Source organism: Nothoprocta perdicaria, unplaced genomic scaffold (assembly GCF_003342845.1).
Source record: "Nothoprocta perdicaria isolate Ctin4 unplaced genomic scaffold, notPer1 scaffold_168, whole genome shotgun sequence".
NCBI lineage: Eukaryota > Metazoa > Chordata > Aves > Tinamiformes > Tinamidae > Nothoprocta > Nothoprocta perdicaria.
The window spans coordinates 568,928-585,343 of NW_020454849.1; the positions used below are offsets into that span (position 1 = coordinate 568,928).

The 16,416-nt window shown below is 38.1% G+C and overlaps 1 protein-coding gene across 1 annotated transcript in view; it reads left to right on the plus strand.

Moving 5' to 3' along the window:
* Nucleotides 1–16,416, plus strand: part of CEMIP2 (cell migration inducing hyaluronidase 2) — a 44,614-nt gene that overhangs the window by 19,215 nt on the left and 8,983 nt on the right. The window contains exons 5-14 of the mRNA XM_026035832.1: nt 553–722; nt 1,966–2,154; nt 4,451–4,620; nt 7,676–7,885; nt 8,303–8,508; nt 9,037–9,106; nt 12,562–12,690; nt 14,000–14,088; nt 15,471–15,602; nt 16,124–16,159. Of these exons, the coding sequence (XP_025891617.1) occupies nt 553–722; nt 1,966–2,154; nt 4,451–4,620; nt 7,676–7,885; nt 8,303–8,508; nt 9,037–9,106; nt 12,562–12,690; nt 14,000–14,088; nt 15,471–15,602; nt 16,124–16,159 (1,401 nt within the window). The remainder of the gene's footprint in view (nt 1–552; nt 723–1,965; nt 2,155–4,450; nt 4,621–7,675; nt 7,886–8,302; nt 8,509–9,036; nt 9,107–12,561; nt 12,691–13,999; nt 14,089–15,470; nt 15,603–16,123; nt 16,160–16,416) is intronic.

Genomic DNA, 16,416 nt, shown 5'->3' on the forward strand with positions numbered 1-16,416 from the left:
TGCTCCCCAGCAGCTGTGCTGGGTGCATGTGTCAGTCCCAAATCCATGCAAGGAGGCCCTGGGGACTCTTGCAGGAGCGTCGCTTCCAGGCAGYGCTGACAGCACTGCCTCCGCTCTGCCCCGCTCCAGGAAACCTGGACGTTTGTAAGCAGGAGCCAGAGCTGCATCTATCTCTCATCCCTTGGGATTTGGTTTTGCTTTTCCTTAAAAGAGAAAAATGTATCTTCTTGGACAGTGTACAAAAAAACGTACCTGAAAGGCTTATTGTCTAAATGAAGAAATCTCATAGTCATCAGTCTGTATGTAGAACATCCAAGTGTTTTAAACTGTTTTTCCTGTAGGTACGTCATTTTCTTCTACTGCTTTTTAAATTGAGTCTGGGAGAGCAGACAGGAAGGTTATAAATGCCTTCTGTGTTCCTTGTCTTGTCCTGTGCCTGTTTGTGAACAGTTTGCTGGAGGATATTACATTTAAATATTTACTTTGGGTTGTATTTCTCTTCTCTCTCCCCCCCCCCCCCTTTTTTTTTTTTTTTTTTTTTTTTTTCTTCAGGCAAGCTTGGGCTTTAGTTGGTGTGATAGGTGGTGGAAACTCTTCATGTAATGAATCAGTGAGAAACTACGAAAATCACAGCACTGGTGGGAAAGCTCTTGCTCAGAAGGAGTTTTTCACAGTGGATGGTCAGAAGTTTGTTGTGAGAGCGTACAGTGAATGGAACGATGGTAGGAGACCTTTTGGTGGGCCGGGGAAAAATAAGAGTCTGTATGTGCTTTGTTTTTTTTTCATTAGAATTGTTAGGTGCAATTCTAATTTCTGATCTTCTGTGAGTTTTGCTTTTTTTGCCACACAAGTAGCCTGGCTACTAATTCTAATAAATCACTAAAATAGTTACTTTGTTTCTTTTAGCAATGTCAGTCATATATTTTAAATTTAAGCTTCTGAGATGTTAATTATGATCCTAAACAGAAAACTGTACAAGCCAAGAGTAAAGATTAATCTGTGTCATGAGTTTCTATTCTTTGTAATGGTGAACTTCAGTTGTCATCAGCTTTAAGCAACTTTTTTTCAAAGCTAATTCTATGGTATAAAGAGCCTGTAAGATCTACTCATTTTGTTTTTATCCTTTAGTTGTTTTTCAAGACCTTTGATATGAGTTTTGTTGTTTATGGTCAGTCATCTTTTTTGCTTCTGGAATTACTGAACAATATTGTTTTGGCTCCTAAGACTTTTTAAGTTATTCCAATGCATGTCTTTAAAGCAGATGAGCTATATTCACTATACTTTTTACTGTCCTTGCGTTGTTTGTTATGGCCTTATGCAGTCATATTGGCTCACATTTAAAAACAAAGCAAACCTAGCCAAAATAAATCTTCTGCTTACTGGTACTATAAAGGTAGGCTCTGTTGTAAAGATAGGCTGACTCTGATTCAGTTCTTATTTAATAAATAAAATGTTAGAAATGTTGAACTTGGGCGAATGCATCAGAACACAGTGAAATCGTGTGTGTGTGTGTGTGTGTGTGTGTATGTATGTGTCTGTGTGTGAGATGTAGCCTGCCAGACCATTTTTAGTTGTGTGTAAAATATATCTCCTTGCTTTGGTTCACCAACTCCTTGTTTACATCTGCAAAGTTTAAAAATGCAAAACCATATCAGTTTAAAAACACAGAGCTAGTTGGAACTACAAATTTTTGCTGTCTGAAATATCAAGTTTTTAACGGATTTTACTGATGCTTATTTTTACTGATACTTTAATTGATAATATTGATAGCTTTTGCTATCACAGTCAATTCCATCTCTTCCCTTCTTATTTAAGGTCCTCCAGATAAGGAGATTGTAGTGGTATTTCACATTTGTTACAAATTTCTTATTAGATAGAGTTTAACCATCTTCTTGAAGATTATTTCATATAGAGATCAATATAATGGCTTATTGAATTTACTCCCTTTTTCCCCATTCTTATCAGGTGTCCCAATCTCGGGCTTCCAGGTGGAAGCCGTGGGTGGAGTGATCCTGAATCTCCTGGATGACGTCAGTAGCTGGGAGCCTGGAGATCGGATCGTCCTTGCAAGCACAGACTATTCAATGCATCAGGCAGAGGAATTCACTCTGCTTCCCTGCCCAGAGTGCAGCAAGCACCAGGTCAAAGTCAAAGGTATGGGAATGGTCAGCATTTCCCCGCTCTTGTGAGAGATACGTGGCGTCAGTCCAAGCAGCAGGACCTCAGCAGGAGCAGCTTGCTTGCCTTGGTGCCATGTGCAGGAATGTATGCTTCCCCTCACTATAAAGTTGCTCTGTATGATGTTGGATCTGTCTCTGACCTCTTAATACTTGTCTAATAGTCTTTCTCTTGCCCTTCTTCCCACGATCAGTGAATACTTTAGTATTCATCCAAGAATGGGTTGTTGTYTTGGCTGCTTTGTGTCATTTCGCTAATCTACTTAATACGTTTGCATTGTTTTGCTGTTTTGCATTTCCTTCACCTCTAGTGCTCTTCCAATCTTCCAAAACTTGTCATTAATTTTTCTCTTTCTATGAAAGGCAGGAGGGGGACGAAGGAGAAAATGGGAGTCTTTAAATCTGTCTTGTCACTTCCTCAGTTTTCACATCTGCTTTCCTCTCCCTGCAGTTATGAGAAAAAAGGCACCACAAAGCTTGCACCCGCACAGGATATCGCAGGCTAGCTGCAGTCTGTTTTCTCTTTGGGCGTGATGCACACAGAGCGATCCTGCCTGTTTTTGCCCGTTTCCCTTTTCACTGTGACTCATGCTGCTTGACTTCATGGCAGCTCCCAGGGGATCGACTCCTCCGCTGTGTGTCTTCTCCTTCTACTACCCTGCTCACCCACCATGCAGAACCTGATGGGTTCAGAGCTTGGGCCTTACTCCCTTCTCGCGGTCTTCGCTTCCTTCTCATGGTCTTCGGGGCTAGCTACCTCTTAGCAAGCTGCTTCACCTTCTGCATCACTGCCCCTCTCCTGTCTTCCTGGAGATGTGGGTTTTCCCACACCTCTCTAATGTGCGACTTCCTCTTCTTCAAACAACTCTTATCTTCCTCTTCTGCATTTCCAGAGCTTCACTGGGTASGCCCTTGAGCTTTCCTGTTGCCCTGTGTCTTCTGGGAATGTCCGTTTATATATCCGCTTTACAGTGTTGTTTACATCTCACGGCATCCATTAGTATGGAAAGATGCCCTCTACTGCACGGTGAAGTCCTAGACAGGAAAGAAGTCATATGTGAATATACTTTATTAGATAAAACAGATTGCAAACAGGCACAAAACCACAGAGCTGATGTGTGCATGAAACACCCTCAGTTTTGTTCTTACGTTTCTCACCTCATATATGTTGTTAAATTCTGTACTTCAAGGTGCAAGCTTGCAGTATGAAGTCTGAGAAGACTTTCTTTCACTGTTCAGTAGAATATGTGCAGACTGTTTTTCTTCCTGGAAATTCTACCATAAAAAGCAGCTGCTTAAGAATCTGTATACATTTTTTTTTAACAAGATTTACAATATGATACAAAATGTAAAATTTCATGATCTGTGAAAATAAATGCTACCAGAATTGTATCTAGATAATTAAAAGATGCTTTAGGAGTTGAATAGGGCCATCATATTTTCTTCCCCCCCTTAATAATACAATATTATTAAGTCTCCTTTTTCTAAATAAGAGAAGCCATTTTAAAAGATGCAAGAACTGGAAAACTATATCTGCAATGAATTAATTTTCTGTGGAATGACAAATTTGACATAATGAAGAACTCATTATCTTTAAAACATTTTTTTTCTTTTTTTTTTCTTTTTTTTTTTGCAGGCCCTCTTGTAGTTGGGAAATAATGAGGGGATTGTTTTACAGGTGGTCTACTTGCTGTCTCCTCACTTTGATATGTGCATGCTGCTCACATAATGGGACAACAATAGCTAACACCTCAAGAAGAGGAGTATAATCCCATTTTACAGTTTTATTTTCCTACAGCTTTATTTTCCTGCCTAGTTCTTAGGCAGGAAATTCTGTATCTTAGATACAGAAATTCAGTATAATTACCTTAAGAATACTACTACCTAAGACTACTAGCTAGCCTTTTTTCTCTTTTCTTTCCCACTATCCTGAGCAGCTACAGCATTTATTTGAGGAAATAAATACTTTAGGAATGACAAAAATGAAAAGGTCTTCGTCCTTTTAATGAAATGAAAAATACCTATCCGGCACCGTGCTTTAATATAAAACATGCAGTAGTGTATTAGATCCGTAACATTAAGGTGCTGGAAAAGCAGAGTTTGCCATTTTTTTGCTTGCTTAATGTTTATCAACTGCCAGTCACAGCCTCTGTGTGTATTAGCATAAGAAAAGCTGAGACCTTTTGGAAACTTAAGGTAACAGAATGAGAGTTTTGGGGCTAAATAGTTTTTTTTTTTTAATAGTTTTTAAATTTGAAATTGTTTTTGGACAGAAAACCCTCAGTTTCCTCATATGGGAGAAATTATTGATGGAGTGGACATGAGAGCAGAAGTTGGAGTCCTTACAAGGAATATCTTAATCAAAGGAGAGACAGAAAATACATGTTACCGTGAAAAGGAGTGCCAGTTTTTCAACTATGATACATTTGGTGGGCATATTAAGGTATGAAAAAGATATAAAAATTGCTTTCTCTAACCTAAGTGCATGTTGAGGACAAAGCGCTAAACTGGAAGGATTTCAAAATGTAGATATGATTAATTTAAATAGCTACTTTGCCTCAAAGACTCTCTTCTCAGCTTTTTAAAGTCAGGTATAACTCACCAGGATTTAGATTGAAGAGCTGGGAAAAGAGGATGCCCCAGAATCATAGAATGGTTGAGGTTGGAAGGGACCTCTAGAGATTATCTAGTCCAACCCCTTGCTCCAGCAGGGGCTGGACTGATATCTAAATCCTAGAATTCTGCCTCAAGTCCTCAGGATGCCTCTAAAAGGCAGGCAGTGGAAAGGAATAATAACTAGCTATGAGTTGGAACACTTCTTCCTCTCTTCTTCTCTCCTCCCTTACTCCCCCTCTAACCCAAAGTACTAAGATTATCATATAGAAGTATATGGGCTCGTTATTCACAGTGAAGTATGAAACCTTGTATTTTAAATGCAAATTTATTTGTGATTGTTATGTGTTGGTCACAGTTTAAATCTTGAAACATTGGGATTCAGATTTTAGGTCTGGAGTTGAATATAATGTGGGAAAGCCCTTTCCCTTTTGTGGCCTCTTTTGTTTTGCAGAAGGGAAGTGGAGTGGGCTGGAAGCATGCTTTGTGTTTGAGATAATGTAATGAAAGCAGATAAGGACAAACTGTGAATCTTGCATAGCCTGACCTTGGTTGCCACAATGGGGCAAGTAAAGCAGGCATATCGGATGGCTGGAAAATGGAACAGAAAACAAACATTTTGAGTCATCAGTGGTTAAATTGTTCCCACGAGCCTATTCAAAATTGTTGGGTGTCTGTTGCCCAACCTAGACTTTAGCACTAAGGGCATTTTTTACCTTTTCTTAGTCTTATGTGCTCAGGCAGGGAATGCTAGGCATTAGCAAATATTCATGGCCTCAGGGGTTTTAATCAACCAGAGATTTCTACTAGTCATGGGGACAGTAGCATAAAGGAGATTTAGTGGCAATGAGTAATGAGACATTCGTAGCTTTACCGCTTCTTTAGTGTTCTTAAATGCTAAGAGTTGGTCTCAAAGGAATGTCTGGATTTTGACCATCCAATTGCATTTTAAGTACACAAAGCTGAGCTGTAGGGTTGAAAAATCCCAAATGTCCCTCTACTATATTACTAGCCTCTTGATTTGCTGCCTGAATATCACTGTTGCATTTGTTTTCTATTTTCTTATTAAGTCAGATGAAATGGAAACACATATTTGTGCTTTCGCCATTATTGGCACAATCTCATTATCTTAATTTCTCTATTGCTTAGTATTTTTGTTTCCTATTAGTAATTATACAGTGCATAATTCTGAAGGCAATTTCATGTTTTTCTTAGCAAAGAAGCTCCTCTTTGAGGTCAAATTCCAACATCCATTTGAATCAATATTAATATGAGTTGTCACTGAAAAGGAGTGAGATGCAGAGGCTGGTGGAGGCCTCTTCATATCATCTCTTTCAATGATGGTATGAACCATGTCTGTGTTGGTTTAAAGTGTGTATGAAATTACAGCTTATAATATGGGTTTCTTTTTCGATATTGTGTGGTGATCCCATTGTAGGAAGCTGGTTACTTCTCCGTTTTGGTATGTGAGGCAGTTTTGATGGAGAGTTCTTATTTCTTTCTTAGTTCTGTTTTAAGAGATGAATATCATGAGCCCTGCTTAAAAAAGCATCCAGATAAGCAGTCTCACCTCAGAATGTGAGCTATTTGTTAATTCTGGCTCTCCAGTTTGTAAGCATCAACACTTGGCATTCTCAACTCTGTAAGGTGGATGGAAAGTCAGGTAAGGAGTTGGGATCAAAAGGTTGTGACAGTAGTATCAAGACCAGCTAGTAGCTAGCCCCTAGTGACATCTCTGAGGATTCAGTTGTGAAGCCAGGACTGTTTAGCATCTTTGTTTAAATGGTTTGGGTGATGGTGTGAGGTGTGTCTTCAGCAAGCTCACAGATGATACTGAGTTCAAAGAAATACTTGGCCCAGTGCTTGGAGCTGCTTTTCAGAGGGGCCTGTCTTGGCTGGAGAAAAGGGCTGACAGGAACCTCAAGAAGTTCACCAAAGGCAAATGAGAGGTCCTGCATCAGGGATGGAGTAATACGATGCAAAGGCATGGAGGGTGGCAGAGCCTTTTGTGCGAGAAGTTGACCATGAGACAGCAATGTGCCCTTGTGGCATAGGCCAGCAACGTCTTGCATGCTGTGTTAGCACAAATGCAGCCAGCAGGACCAGGGAAGAACTCTTCACCTCTGTTTGTTGTTTGAGATACCACCTCTGGAGTATCATGTCTGGTTTTGGACTCCTCTGGCCAAAGGAGACTTGGATATGCTTTGTGAAAGTGCACAGTGATGGGACATCACCGTCCCATCAGCTGGAACCAAAGGGTAACGAGGCAATTTCTTGTTAGCAATCAGGAAAATAAGAGAGAGGAACCAGTTGATGTCATGTGAAAATCTGTGTCATCAGAGTTCTCCCTTGTTAGTGCGGTGAGCAAGCTTCTGTAAACTGACCTCTGTTGAGCCAGTGATAGGACGAGGTGGCACTGAGAGGCTTCTTTAGTCTGTGTTATTCTGTGATTCTGTTCAACTAAGCCTGTTCCAGACTGATTTAGGAACACTGGTATAGCTTCATGGTGGATGAGCCTTAAGTGTGTGCATTATGTGCACACACACAAGTGTGTGCTTAAGTGTCTGCTTATGTGCATGAAACATCATTTTACATGAAGAATATTGAACATATCAGCTGGTGAAGGCCAAACAGTGTAATATCTGGGAAGATTTGGCCTGTTTTAGCTGTACATGAATTTTGCTTTTACTCTTGATCATGATGGGTACCGATTCATAAATTGGGATTTAGAACAAGAAACTCATGATTGTTACAGCTAGTCCTGCTGGTGTTGCCCCATGATACCTGTCCATATCTGGCAGAAGCATCATGCATCAGCTGAAAATTCCACTGATTAAAATGTAAGTATTTCGTTACTCATTCTGGACATCTCATTATGCTTTTAGATTCTGAAGAATTTTACATCTGTTCATCTCTCTTATGTGGAGCTGAAGCAAATGGGGCAGCAAGAGATTGGAAGTTACCCTGTTCACTTTCACCTATGTGGCGATGTGGATGAAAAAGGAGGTTACAATTTTAAGACTTATCTGGAAGGTCTTTCCATTCATCACTGTTTCTCCAGATGTGTGACTATTCATGCAACTAATGGCTTGCTGGTAGGTGCCAGTATAATAAAGCTATACCATGTTGAGGTAAATACTAAAAAGAGTATTTAGAGCAAAAAAGTCTTCTTCCTTCTTCTAGTTGAAATGCTCAGCAGTGTGTATTTTACGGCAGTGAATAAACAAACAAGTGCCAACAGTAACTTTCTTTCTAACAGATCTTGCTGTTCTGGTGTTTTTTTTTTTTTTTTTTTTTTTTCCTCCCCTCCATATCCTTGCAGGCAGCTAAGCTCTCCACACGTAGTGGTATATTTGTAAGGAATAAATAAAACTTCATGTTTGAATCATCTGAACTGCTGATCCTGAAGCTTTGTTTGCAGCTGTGCCAACATAGTAAAACTAAATGGCCCTTGTCAAATAAATCCCAGTCAATGCTATTGCTAATGACATAATGAACTTGTATTTCTGCAGATAAAGGACACCATTGGCTATGACACACTAGGTCACTGTTTCTTCATAGAAGATGGCATTGAACAGAGGAATACTCTGTTCCACAACCTTGGACTAGTCACCAAGCCAGGCACTCTTCTTCCTACAGATAGAAACAGCAGCATGTGTATTGCCATTAGAGATAAAGTGTATGGAAGTTATGTCCCCGTGCCAGCCACAGACTGCATGTGAGTATTTCCTGGTGAAAAAGAAAACAGAGCCAAACTGTTTGTGGTAGTTAAAGTAAGACTTTTTTATGCATAAACTTCCCTAAGTGTAATTCACATAGCACTGTTTAGAAAAAATTTAATCTTGTAGAAAGCTTGTTATTTCTTGTGATAGAGGTTCAAAAGACTTCTATCTTAAATGCAGTCTTATGCAGTCAATAATAAAGACTGCATCTTTATTTCTGTGCAAAGGGCTCCACTTTCTCGTATTGTTCCCACTAGTTTTTCTTCATAGTGTTAATCGCTTTTAGAGGGCCGCTGAACAGTTTACCACTGCACTGAGAATTTTAGATGTTTTAAAATACTGTGTATTGAACTAAAAAAGAAGCATTTCCATGACTACTTTTAATGACTATGCATGTGGCATTTTTCTTCATATGTAAACTAGTGAACTTAGATATCAGATTAACTTTTTTTTTAATGTGTTTGATATTTCAGTAAGGGACCTAGAGCTTCTAAATAATAGTTTGTTTTCGAATAATATTTTAGGGCAGTCTCAACCTACTGGATTTCTCATCCGAACAATCATCTCATAAATAATGCGGCTGCAGGTTCACAGGTGAGACAAATGGATGTACTTCAGCACAAACAACCCATTGCCCTGATGTTCACAAAATGTGCACAAAAAAAATAGATATGAACCTCTTCGTATGTGTGGTAGCACAGTATCATTATAAGTGCTGATTTTTAATTTTGTCTAAATATTCATTCACTTTGGAGATGTCTTCATCTTTGTGGTTTCTAGTCCTTATAATAGTGCATAGGTCTATATATGCACATGTGTGTGTGCGTGTGTGTGTGCTTGTTATATGTGGATATATGCATATATACATAAGTGTAACTTCTTTTATTCTGAAGAATTTAGTGCACTGCATTTTAACACTAAGGCTTCTATATATTCTGTAATTTCTGTCATGATTTTACCATCTGAATACTTTTAAAAGTTTGGCTTTATAGCTTCAGTCTTTAGACCAAAAGAAGTCCATGATACAATAACCAGTGTAGTTAAGACATGTTTTTMTTATTATTGACTTTGTCGTTAGTTATTTGGTTCTCAGCAGTGATTCTCCTGGTGCATTTCTAACTGCTGTGAACATAATTGTATATCTTTTGGCACATTACAGGTCATAGAATAGGGGTTGGAGTTTGTTAAGCTTTTAGATTGGATAAGAGAAAGATCATAGGATCATAGAATCATTATAGTTGGAAAAGACTGTTAAGATCATAGAGTCAAACTGTAAAGCCATCACCACCATGCCTGCTAAATTATGCCCCTGAGTGCCTCATCTACACGTTGCTTGAACATTGTCAGGGATGGTGACTTCCTGTCCCAAGGCTTCACCACTCTTTCTGTGCAGAAATTCTTCCTAATGTCTGACCTGAACCTCCCCTGGTGCAACTTGMTAGACATTTCCTACCAGTTTCCAACCAGGACCATTTCCTCTGGTCCTGTCAGTAGGTCCTCTGGTCCTCTGGTCCTGGAGCCTGATTCCTGCCTCCAACCTCTATAAATACAACCTCCTTTCAGCAATAAAGTCTCTGCTGAGCCTGCTTTTCTCCCGATTAAATAATCGGGAACAGCTCCCTCAGCTGTTCCTTTTATGGACTGAGCTCCAGCCCCCTCACCAGCTTTGTTGCCCTTCTGTGGACACACTCCAGCATCTCCATGTCCTTCCTGTAGTGAGGGGCTAAAAACCAAACCTAGCATTCAAGATGCAGACTCACCAGCTGAGTACACGGAAACGATGCCTTCTCTGGCCCTGCTGACCACACCGTTCCTGATAGAAGCAAGGAGGCCATTGGCCTTCTTGGCCACTTGGGAGCTCTGCTGGCTCATGTTCAGCCACCTGCCGACCAACACTTGCAGGATATACGTACCTTGATTTGAGTAGATTGTTTTGAAGCAATCAGTGTGAACAGAATAAAAGAAGGACTTTGTGGCGCAAACACTCATGTATAGAAGACAAAATATATGTGTTACTGTGGTGTTATGATTTAGGCATAGAATACATAAAAACGGAATTAATGGCGTAGGATTTGAAATATTGAAATGAGTTGAAATATCTGCAGTATAAAAAAAACTTACAAAGTTCTTATTTGGCTTCTGGTGAGTCCTTGTTTTCTATGGAGAAACTGTTTTTTTGGTTAACTGTCTACTGTTAGGAAGGATCTGGACAAACTTACAGAATCAAACCATTCATGTCTTTCCTACTCTTTTGTTGGCTTTGTGTAACATTCCTTTACTTGTTTCAATACTGCAAGGCAAGCACAGGAAACCGCTTGCATGCCTAAATCTTGCAAGGTCTTTTTATATCCTTGTGTCCTAGGGACTGTCACTTCCTTTTGTTATCTTGGTGTGTATGGGTTGAGTGAGCACTTGTGTAGGGTACAAAGTTTAGCAGTTCTGATGGTCATGCAGGTTAAGTTCACAAACCAGCCTTGGATGGACATAATTGCATTAGTATAAAAGGGCTACAGCTTGTTATGTTTCAGAAACAGAATATTGCTATAAAATGTTGCAAATTACATCGTTGGTCTGTAAATTAAACAGTAAAGCCTATTGTAAGGCTTTATCAGCAGAAAATACCATTCTTTTATTTGAGCTATATACGAGATACATTTCTGTTTCTTAAAAATAACATTCATTTTTCAGAATACTTGTGCATACTTAAGGAACTTTTTGGTTTCCGCATTAACTTTATTTATTTATTTATTTTTAACAAGCAGCAAGTTATGTTTTGGGTGGAAAGCAGCTTACTTTGGCCAAGCACGGAACTGTGTTTAATTATCTATGAAGTAAGATTTTGGTATTTTACTAGTGAAACATCCACATTTTCCTTGCATTGTTTACAATCAGAAATTTTGAGTTGTGCCATCATTATAGATGGGAAGCAGAGTATCTCGGTGTGTTTAGAGAACGAGTACGGTCTGTCAGAATGAAATTTACCAGTTATTTTTTAGCAAGACTAAGATTTAAAAGTGATTTGTTTTTTTTTTTTTTTCAGTGTTTCTTCAACAGTGGTGAGGATGAAACGTCTCTCCCTATCCTATAGAGTACTCAATATACACCTTTTTGTATATTGAGTATATTTCTGTAACCTTCTAGTACTCCCTATTTTAAGTTTTACCTTTAAATTTATAAGAGTACAGAGCAGGTAGCTGTGCAATATCTTTTCATCCTTGTAGATGTTTGCTGTACTGGCACAGTCCCCGTGACACTTCTAGTAAGCCCACGTGTAACAATCCCACGTCTCTTTGGTCTTAGCAGATAAAGTAGCCTCTTCAGGAGCTGAAGTGTTGAGAAAGTGGAGAATATGAGCAGACATTGAAATTGTTATTGCATATTATTGGCACAGTGCTCTGAACTGGCCAGACTACTCAACTACTCAAGATGCTTTTTTTTTTTTTTTTTTTTTTTTTTTCTCTTTTCCCTAAAAATTCTTGTGTTCTTTTTTTTTTCCTCCCTTTTTGGCCATGTCACTAAATTCTGATGTGAGCAGAAATGAACAAACCTTAGTCAGACTATATTAGTAAGAGGAAAGAAGGGGAATTTTGAATATTACATAGTAACTTGCATCATTTATTAGTAACAAAAGGAAACCATGTAGAAGTGTAATTCAAATGCAAAAATTACACAAACTCCTAATACTTTTTTTTAGTTTTACTTTTCTTGTAATCTGATATATTAGAGGGTGTGTGTGTGTGTGTGTGTGTGTGTGTATATGTATATATATAGTGCTGTCTAGTTTCACTGAAAAGCAAAACATTTCTTATAAAACATTGTTCTCTACAATACAGACTTATTTGAAAATTTTTACTTTCTTATCAAACAGTTGTTCAGAGAATTTATTTTGAAGACTGCCTTCCACTGTGAAAAGTTAATTTTGTCTTTGTTTGTATATGCGGCCTTACTTAAAGTATCCCAACTCAATTTAATACACAATTTGCTTGTGTTTAGAAGTACTGTGGTATCAGACTCTCTTATAAGGGATGCTATTCTCTCCTTATTTGCAGGATGCCGGAATATGGTATTTGTTTCACAAGATTGCTACAGGAGATTCTTATGGTTCAGCTGTTGAAACTAAGTCAGAACTTACACCTCTAGGAATCTTCTACAACAACAGAGTTCATTCTAATTTTAAGGTAATGCACTATATCATAAATAAAGAACTTTATTGACCTGCACGTTTCCATTTAGATATTGCTGGACAATTTACAAAAGTATGTGAGTGATTTCTTCCAGTGTTTTACTTCAAATGCTTACTGTTTTAAATATTCTCTTTGAGCAGTAACATCTAAAGTCAACTAATCCTTATAGTGAAATACACTCTATCTGCAATAGCATTTTCAGATTATACTCAGTTTTCTTGGTGGCATTGTTTCCTGCTTTGGAGAAAGCTGATCCCTGAGGAGGTTTATTACAGTTGTGATTCATAGAACAGCTGTGACGTGTTTTCCTGGAATCTTTCCCATACACTAACTCAGGTGTTTCTATGTGGTGACACAGCTTGGCTAGAGATTACCCTTCCGGTTGACTTTGCAAATTCACCTATTGGCAATAATTATGTTAGAGGTTTCTCACTCTAGGTACAAGCTTTCCCTGTTAATTCATTAAAGTTATATCTTTCCTACATTCTGCTAGAGGAGTTAGTTCAAATCCTTTAACTGCTGCTTTCACTTGGAAGATAGCTGCTACTTATATATATATCAAAAAGACTGATTTGACTCGTTACCTCAGCCATGTAATTGTCAAAACTGTAGTTGCACTGTTTTATGGAAGTTAAGCACTCTCTCTGCGTGAGACTCTAGAGCTGTTTCTTACACTGGAATTAAAATGTATTGAAGGCAAAAGTGCATTCCAAAGGGAAAATTATTTCATATTAAATTACTGAGCTTCAACTTGATGATTATGATTACCTGAGTGAAAGTAAGGTCTAGTAGTGAAGGTGACAGAGTTTTACACTAAAGACAGAACAATCATGCACAGTCAGTTTTCTGTTTCTTTGTTTGTGATTTTTTGCTTGTTTGTTTTCGCTTTCATTGATGACACTTGTGAAAATATTTTGAATTCACCCCAAGATTGCTTTCCATATTGTCCAAAAAAGCATGTGGAAGAAAATGAAAATCCTCAGTCAGATGATGTGAAAGGAATTTAGGGTGAAATTTAATGATTTTTCAGGAATAGGGTGTGTGGGTTTTTTGGTTTATTTGTTTTAGTTTTTTAATGCCATCAAGTTTCTCTCTTCCTCTAYCTTTAGCACCGATAATATATTCGTTTTTAGAAAATTCTAGCTAAGTCCATTGGAAGGTCAGAGAGTATGCCATACAGTGTATTGAATACTTTGTAACTTTTTAATTTTAAGAATCTAATGCTTATATGTTCTGCTGAAGATAACTAGGTAAAAGCCTTCAGTACTTGATTACATTAAATATTTATCCTTGTTTCTTTCAGGCTGGTTTGTTCATTGATAAGGGTGTTAAAACAACTAATGCTAGTGTAGATGATCCCAGAGAATACCTGTGCTTGGACAACAATGCAAGGTAAAGGAGATTCTCTGTCAAATCTGTTTAAAAAAAGAAAATTGTACATTCACGTGAGGAAAAACATTTTCTAAATATTATAAATAATAATAGAAAAATAAGGTCACACAACAAAGCATGATGAGCTTTAAAGAGATGACAGTTTCTGCTTGGCCCTTGACCAAGATGGTTTTCAGTCTTTTTAGAAATTCATTTTAACCATGCTCTGTTTCAAGGTCAAAGTATTTTCAGGTAGTGCTGCTAAATGTAAAGGTTTATTTTAAAACCTATTTTTCTGGTTTATGGTGCAGTCTTAAAAACTTATTTTTAAAAAAGGCTTAAAAGTAGTAAGTAGGACACACACGTTCCTATTGTATGTTCCCGACATACCTCCTAGAGCTGTAGTTCATAGTTCAGTGTGAGTTTTTACTGGAAATTGAAATAGTGTAAATCAAAAACATTGAGAAATGATGAGACAGGGAGAAACAACAGTGAGAGGTCTAGGAAATTTCAAATTTACCTTGTGTTTGATTAGTCTTCTCCTGAACTTCAAGTAAAATATCTTTCATATGTGAGCAGATGTCAAATTAAGAGACTTAAAACTAAAAATATAGCTTAGGAAGATGACTGTATTGGTTGCTGTACTCCTTGCTTGGATGTAATGACATGAGGCCACAAATCATTGTACATGGAGTCATAGTGGAGGAATTTAAATATTAATTAAGGATCTGGACACCGTCAACATTCCCTACTTCTTCCCTACTGCTTCCAGAGACAGAGATCATGGTAGAGCAGATCCYAGACGGAATGCGAAATGAATAGGTCTCAGTCATAAATTGCCCTTTGAGACCATGTTATTGACTCTATGGGGTACTCAACTGAAATACAGGACTGTTTCAGATGTGCTTACAGGAGAAGCACTCCTCAAGACCACATGAGTTTGAAGGAAGAGTCTGACAGACCATCCAGTCTTTCCTTACCTAGCACATGACAACCTTGTGCAGCTTGCTGAGGAGTTTTAATTCCGTCTGTCAGACTCATGTTAATGCTGTAATAATATTAAGTAGAAGTGGGGAAGGGAGAAAAAGCAGAGGCTAAAAGGAAGGTGAGGTGCAGCCGAAGAAATGGAGGGAGGTTGAGCCAAGGGGCTGAAGAGTTCTGAGGAAAAGAAGCATTCACTTAGGGAGGTCTACATGAACACTCTTCTAGAAATGGAGAGCTATGCGTGCGCTTGGTTTTGGTGTTTCTCACCTCCACACATGCAGTCGATTTTACCTCTCAGATCACTGTATGTATGTATGTATGTATGTATGTTTAGCTTTCAGGCTTTCTCAGCCCTAGAGATACAACACAAATAAAACAAACAGAACTTTTATTCTAAGCATTTGGCTTTTCTGCCCCAGGTTCCGACCTCACCAGGATGCAGACCCTGAAAAGCCGCGAGTTGCTGCCTTGATTGATAGATTGATCTCTTTCAAAAACAACGATCACGGGGCCTGGGTCAGGGGAGGCGATATCCTCATTCAGAACTCAGGGTGGGTAGTCACTAATAAACACCTGCATTTGGGTAAACAGTTTCTCCAAATTTCTCCAGTTATGACAATGTTTTATTGCAACAGCATTGTAAGTGAGGACTGGTGCTTAACTCTGGGAACTTYTCAGTATCCTCCACTACTTTCACAATATCCTACTACTTTAGATGAAACAAGCTGTACATGGTTAAATGCAAACCTGCCTTAAATGGAAGCAAAACATTTCCATAGTAGAAAAGGAGGAGTCCAAAAAGTTGATTAAGAACATATGTTTTTACTGAGATTTTTATGGCTTCTCTGAAGCTATTGTATTTCCACTTAAATATATATAAAAGATTACCTGATATTTTTTAACATCAGCATTTTTGTAAGAGTTATTTATAAATGTGGGAGGTTTCTAAATTTCATTAGTAGAAGAACTCAAGCTTTCTGCCATTCAAAACAGAATGTGCTATTACATTAGTTTATGGAAGTATAATTCATAAAATATTACTTGAAGCTTGATTTGAAAAACTTTCTTTTAGGTTTGCAGACAATGGAATAGGCTTGACATTTGCTAGGTGAGTATTTTGTATTTCTCACTTGTGTTTTACTTTTTTAAAAGTTTAGAAAATACAAATCTTTCTATCAAAAGTAATAGGTATATCASCATAAAGATGTAGTTTCATTTTTGGGCCCAGGTCTATTTCCAGTGGTGCAAAATATTGTTAAGGCTGTAAGTTGACTTGTTCTTTAATTCAACATATGCTGACTTTAGATCACTATTTGCTGTGTTTTCCCCAAAGAAGTTATTATTATCCCAGTGTTTCTGGTGTAG